At 37.9% G+C, this 17,120-nt stretch overlaps 2 protein-coding genes and 1 non-coding gene across 10 annotated transcripts in view; all 3 read right to left on the bottom strand.

Annotated features, from left to right (window-relative positions):
• Positions 1-11,575, bottom strand: part of LOC132862616 (utrophin-like) — a 181,667-nt gene extending 170,092 nt beyond the window's left edge. For 4 of the 8 annotated variants that reach the window (XM_060894710.1, XM_060894718.1, XM_060894716.1 and 1 more), the window contains exons 1-2: positions 11,265-11,574; positions 7,976-8,106 (exon numbers count right to left, since the gene is read on the bottom strand). In XM_060894710.1, coding sequence (XP_060750693.1) covers positions 7,976-8,057 — 82 coding nt within the window. In that variant the 5' untranslated portion in view covers positions 8,058-8,106; positions 11,265-11,574. Of the gene's footprint in view, positions 1-158; positions 412-7,975; positions 8,107-11,213; positions 11,232-11,264 lie in introns of those variants that run through there. The other 4 variants (XM_060894720.1, XM_060894711.1, XM_060894713.1 and 1 more) reach the window with 4 other exon arrangements.
• Positions 11,576-13,587: 2,012 nt separating this feature from the next.
• trnal-uaa (transfer RNA leucine (anticodon UAA)) lies at positions 13,588-13,670 on the bottom strand. Its single transcript has one exon. It is a non-coding gene; the product is annotated as a tRNA-Leu (tRNA).
• Positions 13,671-15,589: 1,919 nt separating this feature from the next.
• On the bottom strand, positions 15,590-16,741 carry psmb11b (proteasome 20S subunit beta 11b). Its single transcript, XM_060894602.1, has one exon. The coding sequence runs from the start codon at positions 16,739-16,741 to the stop codon at positions 15,590-15,592; it is 1,152 nt and encodes a 383-aa protein (XP_060750585.1).
• Positions 16,742-17,120: the final 379 nt, after the last annotated feature.

Here is a 17,120-nt window from a genome sequence, read left to right as displayed (position 1 = left end):
TTAGAAAGGATGCATAAAGGATCAAATTAAAGCTGCTCTGTGTGTGTGTGTTTGTGAGAGAGAGAGAGAGAGAGAGAGAGAGAGAGAGAGAGAGAGAGAGAGAGAGAGAGAGAGAGAGTTACAGGAAGTGTAAAGAAAAAAAAACCAGGCTGACGTACCTAACGGAGGAAAATGAAATTTCTTGCGTTTCCTAAACAGGCTGCGTTTTCTCCACAGCAGCCACTTGCTCATATTTACACTGTGAACGTCATGAAGGAACAGGGAGAAAATGTGAACATGGTCGGAGGAGCTGACGGTATAAAAACGGCGCACAAGAAGCAAGGTGATGGTGCAGGAAACTGATGCTGCTCAGAGCAAAGCATGCTGGGAGTAAAGTTCAGCACAAAAGGAAGAGGCGTGGGGGTGGGTGCGGGTTGGGGGGGGTACGGAAATTCATTAACAGCTGAGAGATTCGTCAGATGATTGTTCTCATTATACTGTTTTGCTTTCAGACAATCTCTCTCTCTCACACACACACACACACACACACACAGTATGACCACATCCATTGCACACCACTTCCTCTTTTATTTTTGCTAATATTTACACACAGCTATAAAGGAGTGTTACAAAAAAGACACACCATGTTCCTGTCTTCCCTTTCCTCTCTCTCTCTCTCTCTCTCCCTCTCTCTCTCTCTCTCTCACACCCACACACACACAGTAGCTCTTCAGGGTTGCTCCAAGCAACTTAACAAATGTGTGTGTGTGTCTGTAGGGAAAGAGAAAGAGGAAACAACAAGTGCTTGAAGGATGTTTATCTTTCATTTTCACCTTCACACAAAGACACTGAGGGGCACTTTCTCTCCATCCGTTGCTTCCTGTTTAAACTATAGCTGTGTGTGTGTGTGTGTGTCTGTAGGGGTGTGTTCTAGTGACTTCCGTTGTTCCACTCTTCAGACCAGCGGAGTTAATCCACTCTGTAATCTAGACGTCTGATGACGTCGGTCTACACGCACCGAGGAGAAAGTTCTCGGCTCCCGAACTGATCCTGGTTCAACACGTTTTAATATAATGAGTCTTTACAATAAGTCGTAAAAATAAAAATATTCTGGAAATTTACAAACATCACCATGAATGACTCACATTTCCACATATTTCAAATGTCTGTCAATCAGATTTGAAAGATTACATAAAACTAATTATTGTGCATAAATATTTGCGAGTGGGTGTGGTTTCGCTTTTTTCCCCAGGGATTTGATTGGCTTGTGAAAAAAAACATCCATGGTGTCAGATCTAGATGTTCACACACCGTCTGACTACCAGCTGACAGAGGACCACATACACATTGTGTTTATACAGGAGAGGCCCAATCAACCTGTGTGTCCTGTCATTGACTGGGTTTAAAACACACACACACACACACACACACACACACACACACACACACACACAGACACACCCCAACATGCACAGATACATGCACACACACATATATACACACAGAGATACACACACACAGACATGCATGCATGCACACAAAGACAGATGCACACACACACAGTCCTTAGTCCATGGATGGTTAAACTAGTGCCTAACGCTTCTCCCTGTAATTAAACACACTCACATGGTTCTTATCAGGAAGCCATGATGATGTCACATATGGGCGGAGCTTCATCAGAAACTACAAATTAAAACCTCATGCAGGAGGGAATTTACAATACTGCAGTCAGGCAAGAAGAATGTATCTTTTGTTGCATCCTACCAAACATGCTCACACACACACACACACACAATCACACACACACACACACACAGCAAGTGGTAGAGTAATAAACAGTGGGGCAGTGATGGTTTTTCCGAAATAAATTGGAGCATAAAAATAGTCTCGCACTAACATCAGATACCAGGTGATACTATGTGTATCGTGTATATAATTATGTCGTTCAGGACGTAAAACAAAAACGTACATTAATTACAGACGTGAAACTGCCCCCTCCCCCAACATATTATATATCATTAAATATCAGCAATATTTGAACCTTCTGTTTAAAAACAGAAGCCTTTGCTTGCTGGTTAGCTTTCTAGTTTGTTCGTCGTTGATTTTTAGAATGATACCTAACATCAGAAGCTAGAAAATTATCCAGCATGCTTACGTGTAGCTCGTAAGATAATATTAGTAAGAATCAGACCCCGACATCTACGAAACACACAAATAAGGAAAAGCGAATTTCTGTTAATGTCAATGCTCTATTTCTCCTCTACACAATGAAGACTTCTTTCTAGACTTTCACACTGTCTCTCTTTTCAAAACTTCACTCTGCTCTCCAAACCACACATTCCACACACACACACACACACTCAGCCAACAGCAAGAAAAAGAACCCACACACACACACGTATAATGGTACAGTCCAGAGCCAACCAGTGGGTCTGTAGGCTGTTGGTAAAATCTTGAGAGCGAGCCCTCGAACACAATGAAGCTCAGTAAAATGTGACCTGAGACACTAAAAAACACCCACCAGAGAATCTAAAGCCTCTTCACAAACTTCTCTGTTTTGGGAAAAAAAAAAAACCAAACATTTCCTTCCTATAATAGTGCTCTGGCCTATTACTATAGCCAAAGATATTGTTAGCTTGATCGTAACTAACCTTTAGATGGTGTGTGTAGCTCACATGACTCGTTACATAGTGTTGTTGAATTCTCTAACCTGATTGGTCAGAAGGTATAGATTCATTTTCAGATCTAATTCATCCTTCACCATTGTCGTTTCTATAGCAACAGCGTGTTTACGGGAACCCACAAACGATTAAGAAATGCGTTTAATTGTTGAAATGTAAAGATATCATTTCTGGGAAGTGTCTCCAGCATCAGGTTTTCCACCACAGGAAAGTCTTCAGGACAGAGCAGTGGTAACGATCTTGGTAACGTTTGTTTGTTTGGGGATTGTTTTTTTTTTTTTTTGTATTTTTTTATTGTTTACTTAAAATATACAGGCTGGTGAAAGATTGACTGTAATATATGGATATTAAGGAACGACATTATACTTTTTATTCACTTATAAATACATTTAAATGTTATGACTTGTATAACTTGAAGTGAATAAAAGGTACAACATTGTTCTTTCGCTTCATTTTCTTAAAATAATCCACTCTGAATTGTTAAAAGTAACTCTGCCTCGTTGTGGGCTGCATCACATCACTTTCATTAGTGATTATTTTCCCAAAGCTGCAGATCGTTAAGTGTTTATACAGCAACAAACATACTTAAACAGCAACGTAAACATGGGATGTTTTATGTTTATTTAATAATCTCCAGAAAGTGAAAGAGAATAAAAACTTTATTATATGACTGTCGCTGTTAACGAGCTGTAAATCTCGCCAATATTTTAATTTTCTAGCATTGGCTTATTTGATGCTTTATTGTGATCCTGCAGTGACACATTTGTGACCTGATGACCTCTGAATTGTCGACACTGTAGTGAGAACGTGACACAGAAGTGATACGAATAAAAAAAATCTCATACACTAAGTAAGCAGCTGATTAAATATGAAGCTTTTTTGTGTACTAAATGTTATTTAGATTCTATGTAAAATATTATTGACTTAGTTACACTGGAAGAATTGTAACAAAAAAAACATAACTAGAAAACGTTTGTTCGATTTGTGAGGACATTTCAGTGATGCAACTATTAATGCAGCGATTTATCGCTATATCCAAACTTTGATCTAACTTTAACATCAGCAACCAAAATGAAACCCTTTCAGGTTTTAAATAAATAGTAGATCCCATTTTGTACTTATGGGGTCCAGCTAAATGTCCTCATAAAACCACAGCTGTCAGACACACAAAAATGTTGCTGAAGAAGTGTGTGTGTGTGTGTGTGTGTGTGTGTGTGTGTGTAACTAGATCACCCTGAAAGTAAGTCCTTTAGGTGTGCCACTGTTTTATTTTTCAAGGTTTCACATAACACACACACTCACACACACAGTCTCCTTTTCCATAGAACAAAAGGAAAGCTCCAGACCCAGCTAAGCTGTCACACCGTGTTAACAGCGTTGTCACAAACCTGTGTGACCTCTGGCCCTTTCCCAGAATGCTCAGCAGGAGGTCAGACAGGTAGAGTGGGGGTCGATGATGTAGGTGTTGACACCGAGCCCTAAAAAGTGAAGAGTCTTTAAAACCCCACATAAAGCATCTCAGGGCAAATCTTCAGTTCGACAGCCCACTGGTCTGTTTATGTAAAACTTGGCTACAGCTGCCTCTTCTTCATTCTAGTGTGTGTGTGTGTTTTCCAGTAGAGGCCATGGGTTTGGCTTGGATTATTTTTCCACTGTGCCCTGGTAATGCATCCAGTCAAATTAGCGCTGACAAATTATTGCAGCCAAATCAACTGCCAACTCTACGTGCTACTGCTTTATTAAACAACATCCTCAGCACATTTGTTCATCCAGAAAAAAATCCTCAGAAAAACGTAAATTAAAATAAATATGCACTTTAAAAGTGTTTAATTAATTAATGAGTTAATCAATTAAGCAAAAAGTCTTTTTTTTTTAAACAATTCCTTGTTTGTCTGGTGTCTGGATTTATTTCCAATGCTAGTGGAGCTAGTCAGGAACAGTATTTAGAAAAAGTAAACAAAAAGTAAACAACAATTCCTCAACAAGTTAGCTTCAGTTATCACTTACCCTATAGCAGCTATAGCATTAATTATTTCACTAGCTTCTAGTTTTCTGTTTTGTGAAGGTAATTAGACAAAAAAAACACACAATTACTTGTTACCAAGAAACCCAAGTCCTTAAGAATGTTGGGAAACTGAGGTTAATGTAGGAGTGTGTTGACGCTTCCCAACCTGGTTTACACAAAACTAACAAAGAAAACGTCAAGCACCAAACATGTCATAGCTGGTCAGCGTCATTTGAGGTTAAAAGAAAATTGTGTATTTGTGATTTATGACTGATGAGTTATAAACACCCCTCATTAAGCCTTTCACTATTAAATCTTTATAGATAATTTCCTGGAGATGATTATGGCTTGATTTGAAATGAAGCGCTCAAAGCTTTTGTTATGACTGAATGTCTGGAACACAATTAAAGGAAAAAGGATAGGAAGTAGAAGTGGAATTCGATTGGGGACATTTCCTGTCCTGACTGCTGGGGTTTTATACATTTTACATAAAGAAAGAATAGAAAAAAGACAGAGAGAGAGAGAGAGAGAGAGAGAGAGAGAGAGAGAGAGAAAAAAAAGAATGAACGTACAATACAAACTACTTCTAAAAATAAACATTGAGAAATAGAAAGAGACAAAATAACAGAGAGAGAGACATATTGTGTGTGTGTGTGTGTGTGTGTGTGTGTGTGTGTGTGTGTGTGTGTGTGTGCGCGTGTGTGTGAAGATGTGGGGTGTTAATATAGTGGATTAGCTACTGTCCTACTGATCCTCTAAAGGCATCAGAAAACTCTCTCTCTCTGTCTCTCTCTCTCTCTCAGACTCACACACACACAGCTGTGAAAATACATCCTCTCTATTTCCTTCTTCATGTTCTCCAAATGTTGTGAAAACCCCCCAGTCATTAATATCTAAAAAACACTTTCACTGCATGGACACACACACACACACACACAAACACACACACAGCTGACACAGCCGTAAACACAGCAGCATGTTCTCCTTTTGCTTTCTTCAAACATCTATCAGCTCACACACCCTCATAAAATACACAAACACACACACACACACAAGGCACTTGGTCATGCTCTTCTCAATATAAACCAGAAGACAAATACATCATATACTATTTGGCTAATCCCAATTTTTGCTAGGCAACTGAAAATATGAACAATTAGCATAAGCTAACTAATACCTGAGAGTAATAAATAGCTAGCACACGAGTATTAAACGTTTAATACTAACAAATATAAATGCATTGTGACCATGGAAACAAGAGAAAAGCATTGAAATCATCAACATTTACCTCAGAAATGTTCATTAATGAATATGAAATTACAATGTAGTTACACTTAGCTGTTAAGTCAGACAAATAAATACTGTTAAGTCTTTAATACACAGAAATGGAAACAGAATTAAATCATTGGAAACGTCAATATTTTCTATGAAAAGGAAATTTCTAAAATTACAGTACAGTGACTGTTAGCATTGGCGGCTAAAAGGTTCCATAGAATTCACCGTACTAGCAGCATTTTGTCAGAAAACGATCAACTTTTTAATGTTTTAAATAAAACCAAGGCTACTCTTGTGTAAACACACAAATCTGTTAGCATGTAGCACAATTCATCAAGTGAATCAAGTGAATAACTAAAAATTGTTCACTTCACAACAATAAAAAAAGAAGATATGAACAACGTGGGCAGGTTTAAGAAAAAATAGAGATGATGCTATGAGTAAGTCTTTTGAGGAAAAGACAATCATTGACATCGCTAATAAAAACTTCCAAGGCTAATCCACTTTCCACAGAGGAATCAAACAAAGATTGGCCAAATGCCAGAGAACAGTGTAATATTTTGTAGGCTTTGTCTATGAGCATGTCATTGTACTGTGTACACTCAGTGAAGTGTTTGAATAGATTTTAATGCTAAGGTACGTTAGAATTGCTAGTTATAAAACTTTAAAATGTGGTTAGGAAAATTCTTTAGGCAACCAATCAGCATTTAAACTGCTGTAAATGGCAGCATTCACCCTTTACCAAAATGTCTGTGGAAAAAGGGGACCATCACACACATTACTTTGGACTGTTACCAGGTAACTGGAACCCTGGCAAAAAAAATAAAGCCATTGTGGTTGAGAAAAGCACCATAAATCCAGATCCGTGGAGGAATTCCAGCCCGGGGAAAGCCGAGGCATTCCCGACCCACACAGAGAGAGAATAAATGTACCCTAAGACGGGCCTCAGCCTGAAAACACTACCGCAAATCATTTTGCTCTGCTGCAGATCCTATACAACTCCAACACACATACACACACATACACATACACACAAGTGAAGTGCAGCTCATAACATAGTAAAGATGGGTGGCAAATCTGAACTGCACTCATTTTCTCTTATTAACTCTTAGTTCTTCCTTTTACCTCCATTTGTTTCCTGTTTTTGCCATTTTGCTCTCTCTGGTATTAATATAGGAATGAAGTAATGAATAAAACACTTGCAGAACGCTATTATAGGGAAATCGTCAACAAAAGGGTGGTGGAATGGATGTGGCATCTTATACTATCAAGAATTTTATACAATATATATATAAGACAGACTTTGAAAAGGTTTGAAGATGAACTGTTGCTTGTCAAGTCCTGAAGACTTTCCTGAGGCAAGAAAGCAAGCCATGCTGTGGTGCATGTAAACAACACAAACACATTTTTACAACAACAAACAATCTGATTCGTTGTTTACGATTTCAAATTTCTATTTCATTTCCAAGAAGCAAACAAAAGTTCACCTATGCTAATTTTCTGTTCGTTTTAGCATCTAATTGACTTAGCTAACATTCACTGCCTAGCTAACATTGACATTAATTCACTCGTTATTCACACGTACACCACAGTGGCAGGAAATTAACCTGAATTTGTAAATGGATTCGTCATTCAGACTGCCAGTTCTTTGAAATGTTTTCTCTCATCAAACAAGGGACAGAAGAAAGTCTTTGTTGAAAAGCAAAAGGATATACGCAATGCTGCCTTGAAATCCAGCCAATAACTCAACCTTGATTAACGTTGCCTTTCAAAATCTTAGCAACCGTAATTGTCACATTATTATATTACAGATTATGGGCATGCTCAGGTGCACTCCATCTCTCCCCCACCCTCTCTCTCTTTCTCTCTCTCTCTTATTTCTTCGTGTTAAGTATCTGCCTTTTGTGCACATTGTGCAGACGCAGAACTCGACTCAAATACTCTAAAATACAAGCAGCCGTCAACCTCTGCTTGGATATGAAACAATTTCCTAAGATGACCAGTGTTTAAAAAGGTAATACTCAAGGTCACCCACCTGATCGCCATTTGATGATGTCGCTAAACTCGTTGTTTGTTCCGCCATCGGCTACGTCCACCTGTGAAGCCGAGGCCGCCATGTTGAGGAGGTGAAAATGGAGATGGAGCGCTTACTTTCCACAGTGAATCCTGAAAAACAATCATTTACATTGACATCTTTACCTATTAATTTATTAGAGACATTCTTCTTCCACCGGTCCAGGTTAAATCCAAACTCAGAGATGTTAAGAATCAGGGTCTACTATGTGATCAGTAAAAAGAGATACTAACATTGTCTAGAGCAATCGCTGGTTATCTGGACAGATATAAAACATAATATTTTCATATGTACCCTTTTTTATGTCTGAAAGTTTTTCCCCTTGTAAAACCTCAATCTCAACCTATCAGCTGTCTCATCAAGGCTGACTGCAGTACTCGCTGTACGGGGTGTGCTGGTACGGGGAAACTAACCAGAGACAGAGTTATGGGATACGGCCTAAGAGTACCTACGCCACATAAGGTAGGTTTATGAAGCATGCCTGCTGTAGACATAGGTGTGAAATGATCAGTGGTGTAGCCAAGAATTCATTTCATCTACACCCGTAGAAGCATGATGGCTGTGGCGGTCGATTCTCAATGACCAACCACAAAGCCAACCAAAATTATTTAACACCTTGATGTCAAGAAATAGCAAAGTGTGAATAACGTACATCTACAATGTGGACCAACCTCTTGTCTATGTCTTAGAATCATTATTATACTACAGCGGACCTTCAGTCTGAGCAGCACAAGCATTAATGCTCAACCTGTCAGCCAGAGATGTTCGAACCACACCAGTGGATTAGATCTATCAAAGCTGGAAACTTTTCAAAGAATCATGAGTGAGAGTGTAAGCAGGAAAGTCCTGTCCCTTAATCGCAAAAGTAACGATGGCACACAACTGTCAACAACGGACCACGCCGTGGAGGTGTGGTAGATTCACAGAGCTGAAGAATGCAGGTGCCGAACCTGATGACGGTTTAAAAATAGGCAGGAAATAATAGTTTCTCAAAAGGAAAAACATCAAAACCAGACGGTGCTAGTCTCCAGCACCAATCACAGTTATTACATGAATCAGACACCTTTTTAAAATGCATTTCCGTCTATAACCAAACAAATAATCAGCCCAGGGGCTGTTAAAGCATCGAAAACAACGCTGCATGTTTAATCCAATACTGTTACGTTACGTTACATACCTAGCACGTTTGTAACTTTAGCATAAACAACACAGACAGAATAGCTGACCAGAATCGTGATGCTATGTTTACGATGCTAGGAAACTGTACAAATACTAAATACTACTCTGAATATCTCCACCATACTGTTAATCTGCATCCTTAACATATATTCGATTCTCAGTACAGTACATGCCTAAATAAAAGTCTGGACAAACAGGTAAAGAAAAAAAAACACTCTGCTGAACTAAAAAGTAAAAAAAAAACAATCCACTCGTAGTCTTGACCTTTACACCTGTTCTGATCCACACAGAGCACTCCGTTAAACCTTTAAAAGGTTACTTGACGTTAGCTAGAGAAAGGCATCTGGGCTCGCAGCAGAACTGCTAATCTGGAATGTTTGGGGAGGGACAGCACGTTTTGATAGCAAGGACTTGGAGCATGCAGGATCTTTTCCAAGAAAGGATAATCGTCAAAGTCTAATCAGAACGGCATGAAGGTTTAAAGAAGTGATGTAAACGTCTAAGTTTAAATTTGTCTGACGAAAGTTTAGCCCCTATTATGGCAGTTCTGTCAGCAGTTAAAACTGTAGCTTGGACGAGGTCTCAGTGGAATAATGATTCAGCCCTAGGCAACACTGATGAACACATTGGATATTACATGACACACACACACACACACCCTTTTGTTTGTCCTATACCTACAGGCCATATTTGCCAAACCCACAGTCCTCAGCAGGGTCACAAGGCTTCACAAATTTGTGTTTAACCTTTACTTCCTCTAACACACCAAATCCTGAACAGAATCAGGTATGTTAAGTTAAAACCCCGTTATATTTTGCAGTTAAAATTAGATGTGGCGTTTGTAGAAACTACAAAGATCTGCAAACTGTACCGAACAGCTACATGCAAAATTACCCCCTGCTGTAGATAATATGGGGCAACTTGACTAACGAGGACCGAGTGCACTCATGACATCACTACGGTATCACTGAGAAGACTCGAAGGCAGCAATACATCTTTCCTGATGCCTTGTTGATTTATGGGTCAATATAATATGTGTGTGTCAGTTTCCTTCATTAACCTTCTAAACCACGCTGACGAGAACGGAAACGTTTCAACCACATCGCGGCTTTTCGGATCTCTACTGAACGTTAGAAGGACGATTCTGCGTTAAATGTCAACAAGAGACTTTTTCTGAAACGAATAATTCTAACATCATCCTATTTTAATAACAAGGCAAATCATTGTTTTTAGAAATGAAATGTTTGCCAAAATTTGGATTTAAAAGTTATTAAAAAATTTAATTCCAGCAATCAACGGGCAATTACATAATAATGTCTTGTTTATTTATTTATTTATTTATTTATTTTACATTTAATCACATTGGGGTTTTGCCTAACATCAGCTAGCGTGTGAGGAGTCTGACGTCAGGTCTCGATTTTTTTTTTTTAACTATTATTTCCTAGAGTTAATTGATCTCTAGCTCAAGATCGTATCCAAAATATTGCAACGATCTCAGATTTTCATTCGCAGGAATTCGTTTACATTTTATACACCGAATCCGAACACCCAGATCCTGTCACTACAGATTTATTCAATGACCCCAAAAAAAAACATTATATAAAATGTTTATATAAAACAAATATAAAATAATATATTTAATAGAATATAATTCTAATCATATTCTGAATCTTTTACATCTGGAGCTTTTCACCTATAAAATACAACCCATTACAATAGAGTTTATTTCTAGAGTAAAGAAGTTGTGAAGAAAAACCCTGAACCTTCTGGAACTCCCAGGTCCAGGTGACTTTGAGATCCATAGTTCTTTAGGACTCACCTGTGTCATTACATGAAATCTGATCAATTAACAAAAGTTAATTGATCACTCTGTGGTTTTGGGGGGTAAAAGGCAGCACGTGAACTTTAGAACCTTGTATATAATCTTGTATATGAGGTTAAATTTTGCAAGATTGATTTTGCACAAGTTTTTTTTTTTTTTTTTTTTGCACTAATTAAAGATCTATCTATTAATCGTTACCTTAAAAGGTTAATGAAAGCATGCACGAGGTCCTAAACTCTCCCCTGTTACCTTGTGTGCGCGAGCTCAGTGAAGCTTCAGAGACTCAGTGTGGAAATAAACTCCGCATATTCGGGCTCGTGCCACCCGTGCGCGCGAGGCCACATCCACGTCCTTCCACTAGCGTTCGGGGGGGAAAAGAAACAAAAACGCACGCGCACACGGATCCTAAAGCGGAGCACGAGTCAGTTTGGCTTTTAAACCAAAAAAAAAAACAATCCGGTTCGTCCACGGCGATGAATCCGAGAAACTTTTGTATCCTAGTTGTTTTCTCGCAAATCATTAACACACACCACACTGGTGGGAGAGTCGGCGTGCCGAACTTTGTTCCCAGCGCGCGCACCCGCCCCTCCGTGTCTCCGCGCGCGCGCGCCGCCCCATTCAGGAACTTCCTCCGGCGGCGAGAAGAAAAAAAACAAAAAAAAAACATGGCGTGAGCGCGCTCCCGGATCCACAGGGAACGTGAGCGCGCGCTCGTGAATATAACAAAAGAAAAACAAATCTATTTAAGTTCAAGCGTTTTAGTTTTTAATGACATTTTATTCGATTTCTATGTATTAATTATTTATAACTTTTATTATTAAATTAAAATCCAAAAAATGTGCATCATTATTATATAAATATAAATAGGGATCATTATTATAGCATTATTATAAGTTTTATTTTCTATGAACTGTTTCTGCTTTGAAGGGGGAAAAAAATAATTCTATCAAAAAAATTATACAAATTTTAATAAAATAATAAAATGTAGTTTTGTGATGGAAAGAAATTAACTAATTGTTTTTTTTTGGGGGGGTGGGGGAAAAGGTCTTGAAACCATAGAAATAAATATATTTAATTCATTTATTAACAAAATCTAAAAATCACCCTACTGTATGTTGATTTATTTAGTTTTTTCAAACTTTACTTAATATGAAATAAATAAGACAAATATGATTTTTTTAAATGAAGATTTATTAGATAAATTCCCTGACAACTCTACACTTGAAATGCTTTCCTATTTCTCTTATAAAACTCTTATAACACTCTTACAACACTCTTATAAAACTCTTATAGCACTCTTATAACACCGTTACACAAGAACAGAAAAATATGGAAACAAAACTGATTTATTTCGGGATTTGTACCAAAAAAATGAATCAGGTAAGATTACAGTAGGTAAAAAAAAGTGTGAAAGTTTTATCTGTCCATCCAACATCTTCATCACCATCAGCATCTTCAACACCTCATGATTCATTCAGTCTAGACGTTTCACATGCACAACGAACAGCGAACGTAACTGAAGTAACAAAGCTTGACCTGCTTGATTCCTCTTTTAAGAACAATAAGGGGCTTTAACCGTTGGCTTTCCCACATTTTGTGAAATTGAAATGGTCTTTATTAGGATTTTTACTATTTGATTTGAACATGCACAATTTGTAGGTGTGTGCATCTTGGTTGCATAAATATTCACCCCCCAAGTTGGTGGATATGTGTGATCTCTACTTTCATGCTTTTTATTATTCTTAATCATTTCACCACGTAATTTCAGTATCATGTGCATAGCTGCATTCCAACAAAGTTTTTGAAAATGTTTTATGAGTGTGAACACTTAGACAAGATACTAGAGTTGTGAAAAAACACAAATAGGTGAGTCACTGAATGCTAAAATCTCAGATTGCATTAGTGGTACAATATAAAGTACTCACACACTCTGAATTCTCAACATCGTGATTTCATGGTCTACAATACCTTCATCTTCCTCATCATTTGTGCAATCTTCTTTGTGCACTCTTCTTCATGCACTCTACTTTGTGCACTATTCCTTTTTCCGCAACAACACGTTAAAACGTCTAAACAGGAACTTATCTCTATCTAAATCTTATCTCGGCTCTTGTGTCTATATTGCGAGAAAACTCTTTAGTTAAAAGCACTTGTAGTGTTACTCATGCACACAAAACCCCTGTTCATTATAGTCATTTACACAGTGTTTTGGAGGCAATAAACAGCCATGTGCATTTGTCTCCCATCGTCTGTTTTGTCTTGTATAGTCCATGCTAAATGTATAGTATAGTGTTATTTATAGAGTCACAAACAGCTGGAACCAAATTCCTTGTGTGTGTCAACACACTTGGCCAATAAACCTGATTCTGAATTAGAAATGTAGGATTTAAGCCTGTAATAGTTAAACATGTCCGACAGGTGGCAATGTGCGAATGTAAAATAAATACATATGACCAAATGTGTGGCTTTATATCCCTATATAGTCTTTCTATTTGCCTCGTCGTTGCATTTTGCTACCAGCGTAAAACAAAGGAAACACATCTAAATATTTTAGATAAGTAAAAGATCTATCTACCAGGAGTGGGGTTCGAACCCACGCGGACATATGCCCATTGGATCTTAAGTCCAACGCCTTAACCACTCGGCCATCCTGGTAAACACAGATACTTTTGCAGGGGCTTCAGCCCTAAGAGGTTGTAATGTAAAATAACTTCTACAAAGAACACGCTGCAAACTAATGCCACTTTACACCTAGCTCCCTTACAAACAGTGTTATTGAGACGCTGCTGTAAATTAACTTTGGTATTTCTCTTTGTCGACATTTCTTTTCCAATCCGTTCATACAAGGCTACTAGCACAACATGCTAACTAAGACTATTAACCCTAAACACACGGCTAATCTAGCTATAAAATTCAAATGCTAATTAATCTAGATTACTCCCAGACTACATTTAATGTTATTATTAAACGTTATTTCCTTTACGGAGGCTATTTGATCCACAGTATAATGAAAAGTTTATTACAGATTTCTAAAATAGATTTTAAGAACATTTTTGCGGGCTGAATAACAAGTAGATACCTGCTCCCTAACTAGGTGCCCTATCAAGCACGTGCAACACTGAATTTCACAGCATATCTAGTGCACTATCTATCCGTTGGGAAGCGATTTAGGATTCTGCCTCGGATTGCTTTCACTTTGTATTCAACCTGATCTTAATAACATTAATTAAGCAATAATGAATGAATGAATTAATTGTATTTTTAATCTATGCTTTTAAAACACAAAATATATGCTTATAAATAAGCGCAGAAGTTTACAGTGGTTCTCAGACCTCAAAAGTGTAGATGATGCCTTTACAAACAAAACAAACATCGAATAATGACGTAGGACCAAAACTTGTATTCTCACATACCTTTGTTGACATTTTATATATATATATATATATATATATATTAGAGATATATATATATATATATATATATATATATATATATATATATATATATATATATATATATATATATATGAATTAGAGATTTGTGGTAGATGAATCCAATTTATTCCAATTTAAAAGTCCAATCTGAAGTGGAAACAAAATGATTGAAGAAGTGTTTTTGTTCTTTTTCCTCCTCTGTATGGTTCCTGCAATTATTGTTATTACATACATTAAAAAAATTCAAATGAAATAAAAGTGAATCTCAAATGGAAACGAAACAGAAACAAAAATGAATTGTAAATTTATTGACGTTCATAAGGACTTGTCAAAAACCACACACACACACACACACACACACACACACACACACACACATATATATATATATATATATATATATATATATATATATATATATGTATATAAACGTAACTTTTGTCAAAAGTTGATCTGCCTCAAACCCACTCAACTGCCACCATTATCATTTGTTCTCTATTCAACTTCCACCACCATCATTTATTCTTTACCCAATGTTATATATTTGACCCAGTGACAAAAACTTACTGTTTCATAGCTCCATTCTTCCTAAGTCGTAATTCTGTCTCTGTTCACATTTCAGAAGCTCTTGATTTATATAGCTCTTTTTACACACACCCCCAACACACACACACACACACACTCCTCCATACTATACCTTTCCTAATATGGTCACTGTTTCCTGTATTTCATTAATCACTTGTCCTAATTGGATGTTTTAGGTTGTGGATCTTTTTTATTTACTCCTATTTTGAGAGCCTGGTGTGTCACAGAGACCAGATTTCTCCAATGACCAGGTCTTTTATGGAAATGTTGGAATGCAAGGAGAATTTCTCCATGTTAATATATAAAAATGTTTTAACTAAAACATTATTGATTCCACATTCTCTAACTTCTGAGATCACAATCAGTATGCTAATGCACAATACTAAGTAAAAGTTTAGAGCTACCAAATTTTAAAATGTGAAAAAAATTATACATAATTTAAACTCTTTTACTGTGTAGAATATAACCATTAATACGATTTTAAAAAAATACACAAGAATTGGAATAGCCAAAATGTATTTATTTATTTTTATTTTTACAAGGTCATTTATCCTTTTACTGGTTGAATTCAGAATGGTCTTCTTGCTTGAATATTTCCCTTTCTCTCTCCCTCTTCCTCTCTTCCATTTTTCTCCTCTCTCTCTCCTTCTCTCTGTAGTACTCTTCTTTGAGGTCCTCCCTCTTCCTGCGTGTCCAGCCTTTTGCAGTGATGTGATACAGGTCTACGTTGTTGCCTGAGTATGCGTCCCTGTGTGTGGCCCTATATACGGCTTCCCTGGCTACAGAGATGGCATCATCAACACTTATCCCCCAGTGAATCCTCTCATCCAGGATGGAGTAAGCATAGGGAGAACCTGAGCCCACAGAGAAGAGTTCACCCTTTAAAAGGAGGCCATCGCTGCATACATAAACAAGACCCGGACCGGAGTGTTTTGTAGTAGAGACAGCTGTTGGTTTGGTTTTAATATCTACAGAGGTTATGTCATCCCTTTCTACCACTGGTCCGCTCTCAGCTCCCCTGTCGCTTGTACATATTGTCTCCTGCTCCTCCTCTCCATCCCATCCACACAAAGTGGCAGCCACACACAGTTCAGTTCCTTTAAAAGGGTGTAGCATGTGTGACAACAGCTTGGCAGCACCAGCCGTCGTCAGCCTTCGTCTGTTTCGAAGTTGGTAAAGCCTCAATTCCCTTGCTAAGATGCGCTTCCAGAGGACGCAGTCGGCCGAGGTACCTGACGTGGTCCCCACCAGGTGAGAATGGACAGGTATGATCTTTTGGGATGCCGGACATGCCACCAAGCCTGCACAGCTGGATCGCGAGTCAGCTGCAGCAATCACACCACCCTGAAAGATAAATCCCAGCGTAGTGGTGCCATGACCCAGAGGGAATGGCAGAGGAACAGAGGAAGAGACGGACAGTGGGATAGGGGAGTGGGTGGACAGTAAATGATCATTGCTTTTGTTGGTCCAAGTTGAGTTGCCTAGGCTTGGTTGGACTTGCTCAAATTGAATAGGGCTCTGCGTTAGGTATTTATACACCGGCACATAAAATTCCAAAGGACTTGAATTTCTGGTTTCCTGCAGCCATCTGGTATTAGAGCCACCTACGCAGAAGTTTCTTTCTAGAGACCTGGACCATGAACATGGAACATTCCATTGAAAATCTTGAGAGGGTTCAAGAAAACCACACACATCTTGTAAAGCCATAACTTATTGCCAGTCATCCAAGTGATGATGGTGTGAAAAAATGCTAATATTTACAGAAAATAACAATAACTAAATAACACTGAACAGAATAAATATAAATATTCAATGTACTCTATTGTCTAAGGTAGGCAACAGCATGAAATTGACTGTTTAGTTCAAGGAAACAGAAAGTTTTCTGAATTTGTCCTTATATACATTTCCCTTATGAAGTGTCATCAGAACCAGCTCCCATGCTTGAGTGCTCTCTGTTTCGGTTCATAGAGGCATGAAAACGCTCAAAGTTACTGAAGCGAACCACAAAATGCTATTTTAAGCTAAGCAATGCAATCAGCTTTGCCATTCAAAGCTTTTGTGAAAAACTGAAACCTGGCCTTTCTGT

This window comes from Tachysurus vachellii, chromosome 19, assembly GCF_030014155.1.
Source record: "Tachysurus vachellii isolate PV-2020 chromosome 19, HZAU_Pvac_v1, whole genome shotgun sequence".
NCBI lineage: Eukaryota > Metazoa > Chordata > Actinopteri > Siluriformes > Bagridae > Tachysurus > Tachysurus vachellii.
Note: the sequence above shows the minus strand (reverse complement) of the source record. Positions and strands in the feature narration are given on the sequence as shown.

Coding starts and splice junctions, on each gene's coding strand:
- psmb11b (XM_060894602.1), bottom strand. CDS start 16,741: ATGGCTTTACAAGATGTGTGTGGTTTTCTTGAACCCTCTCAAGATTTT.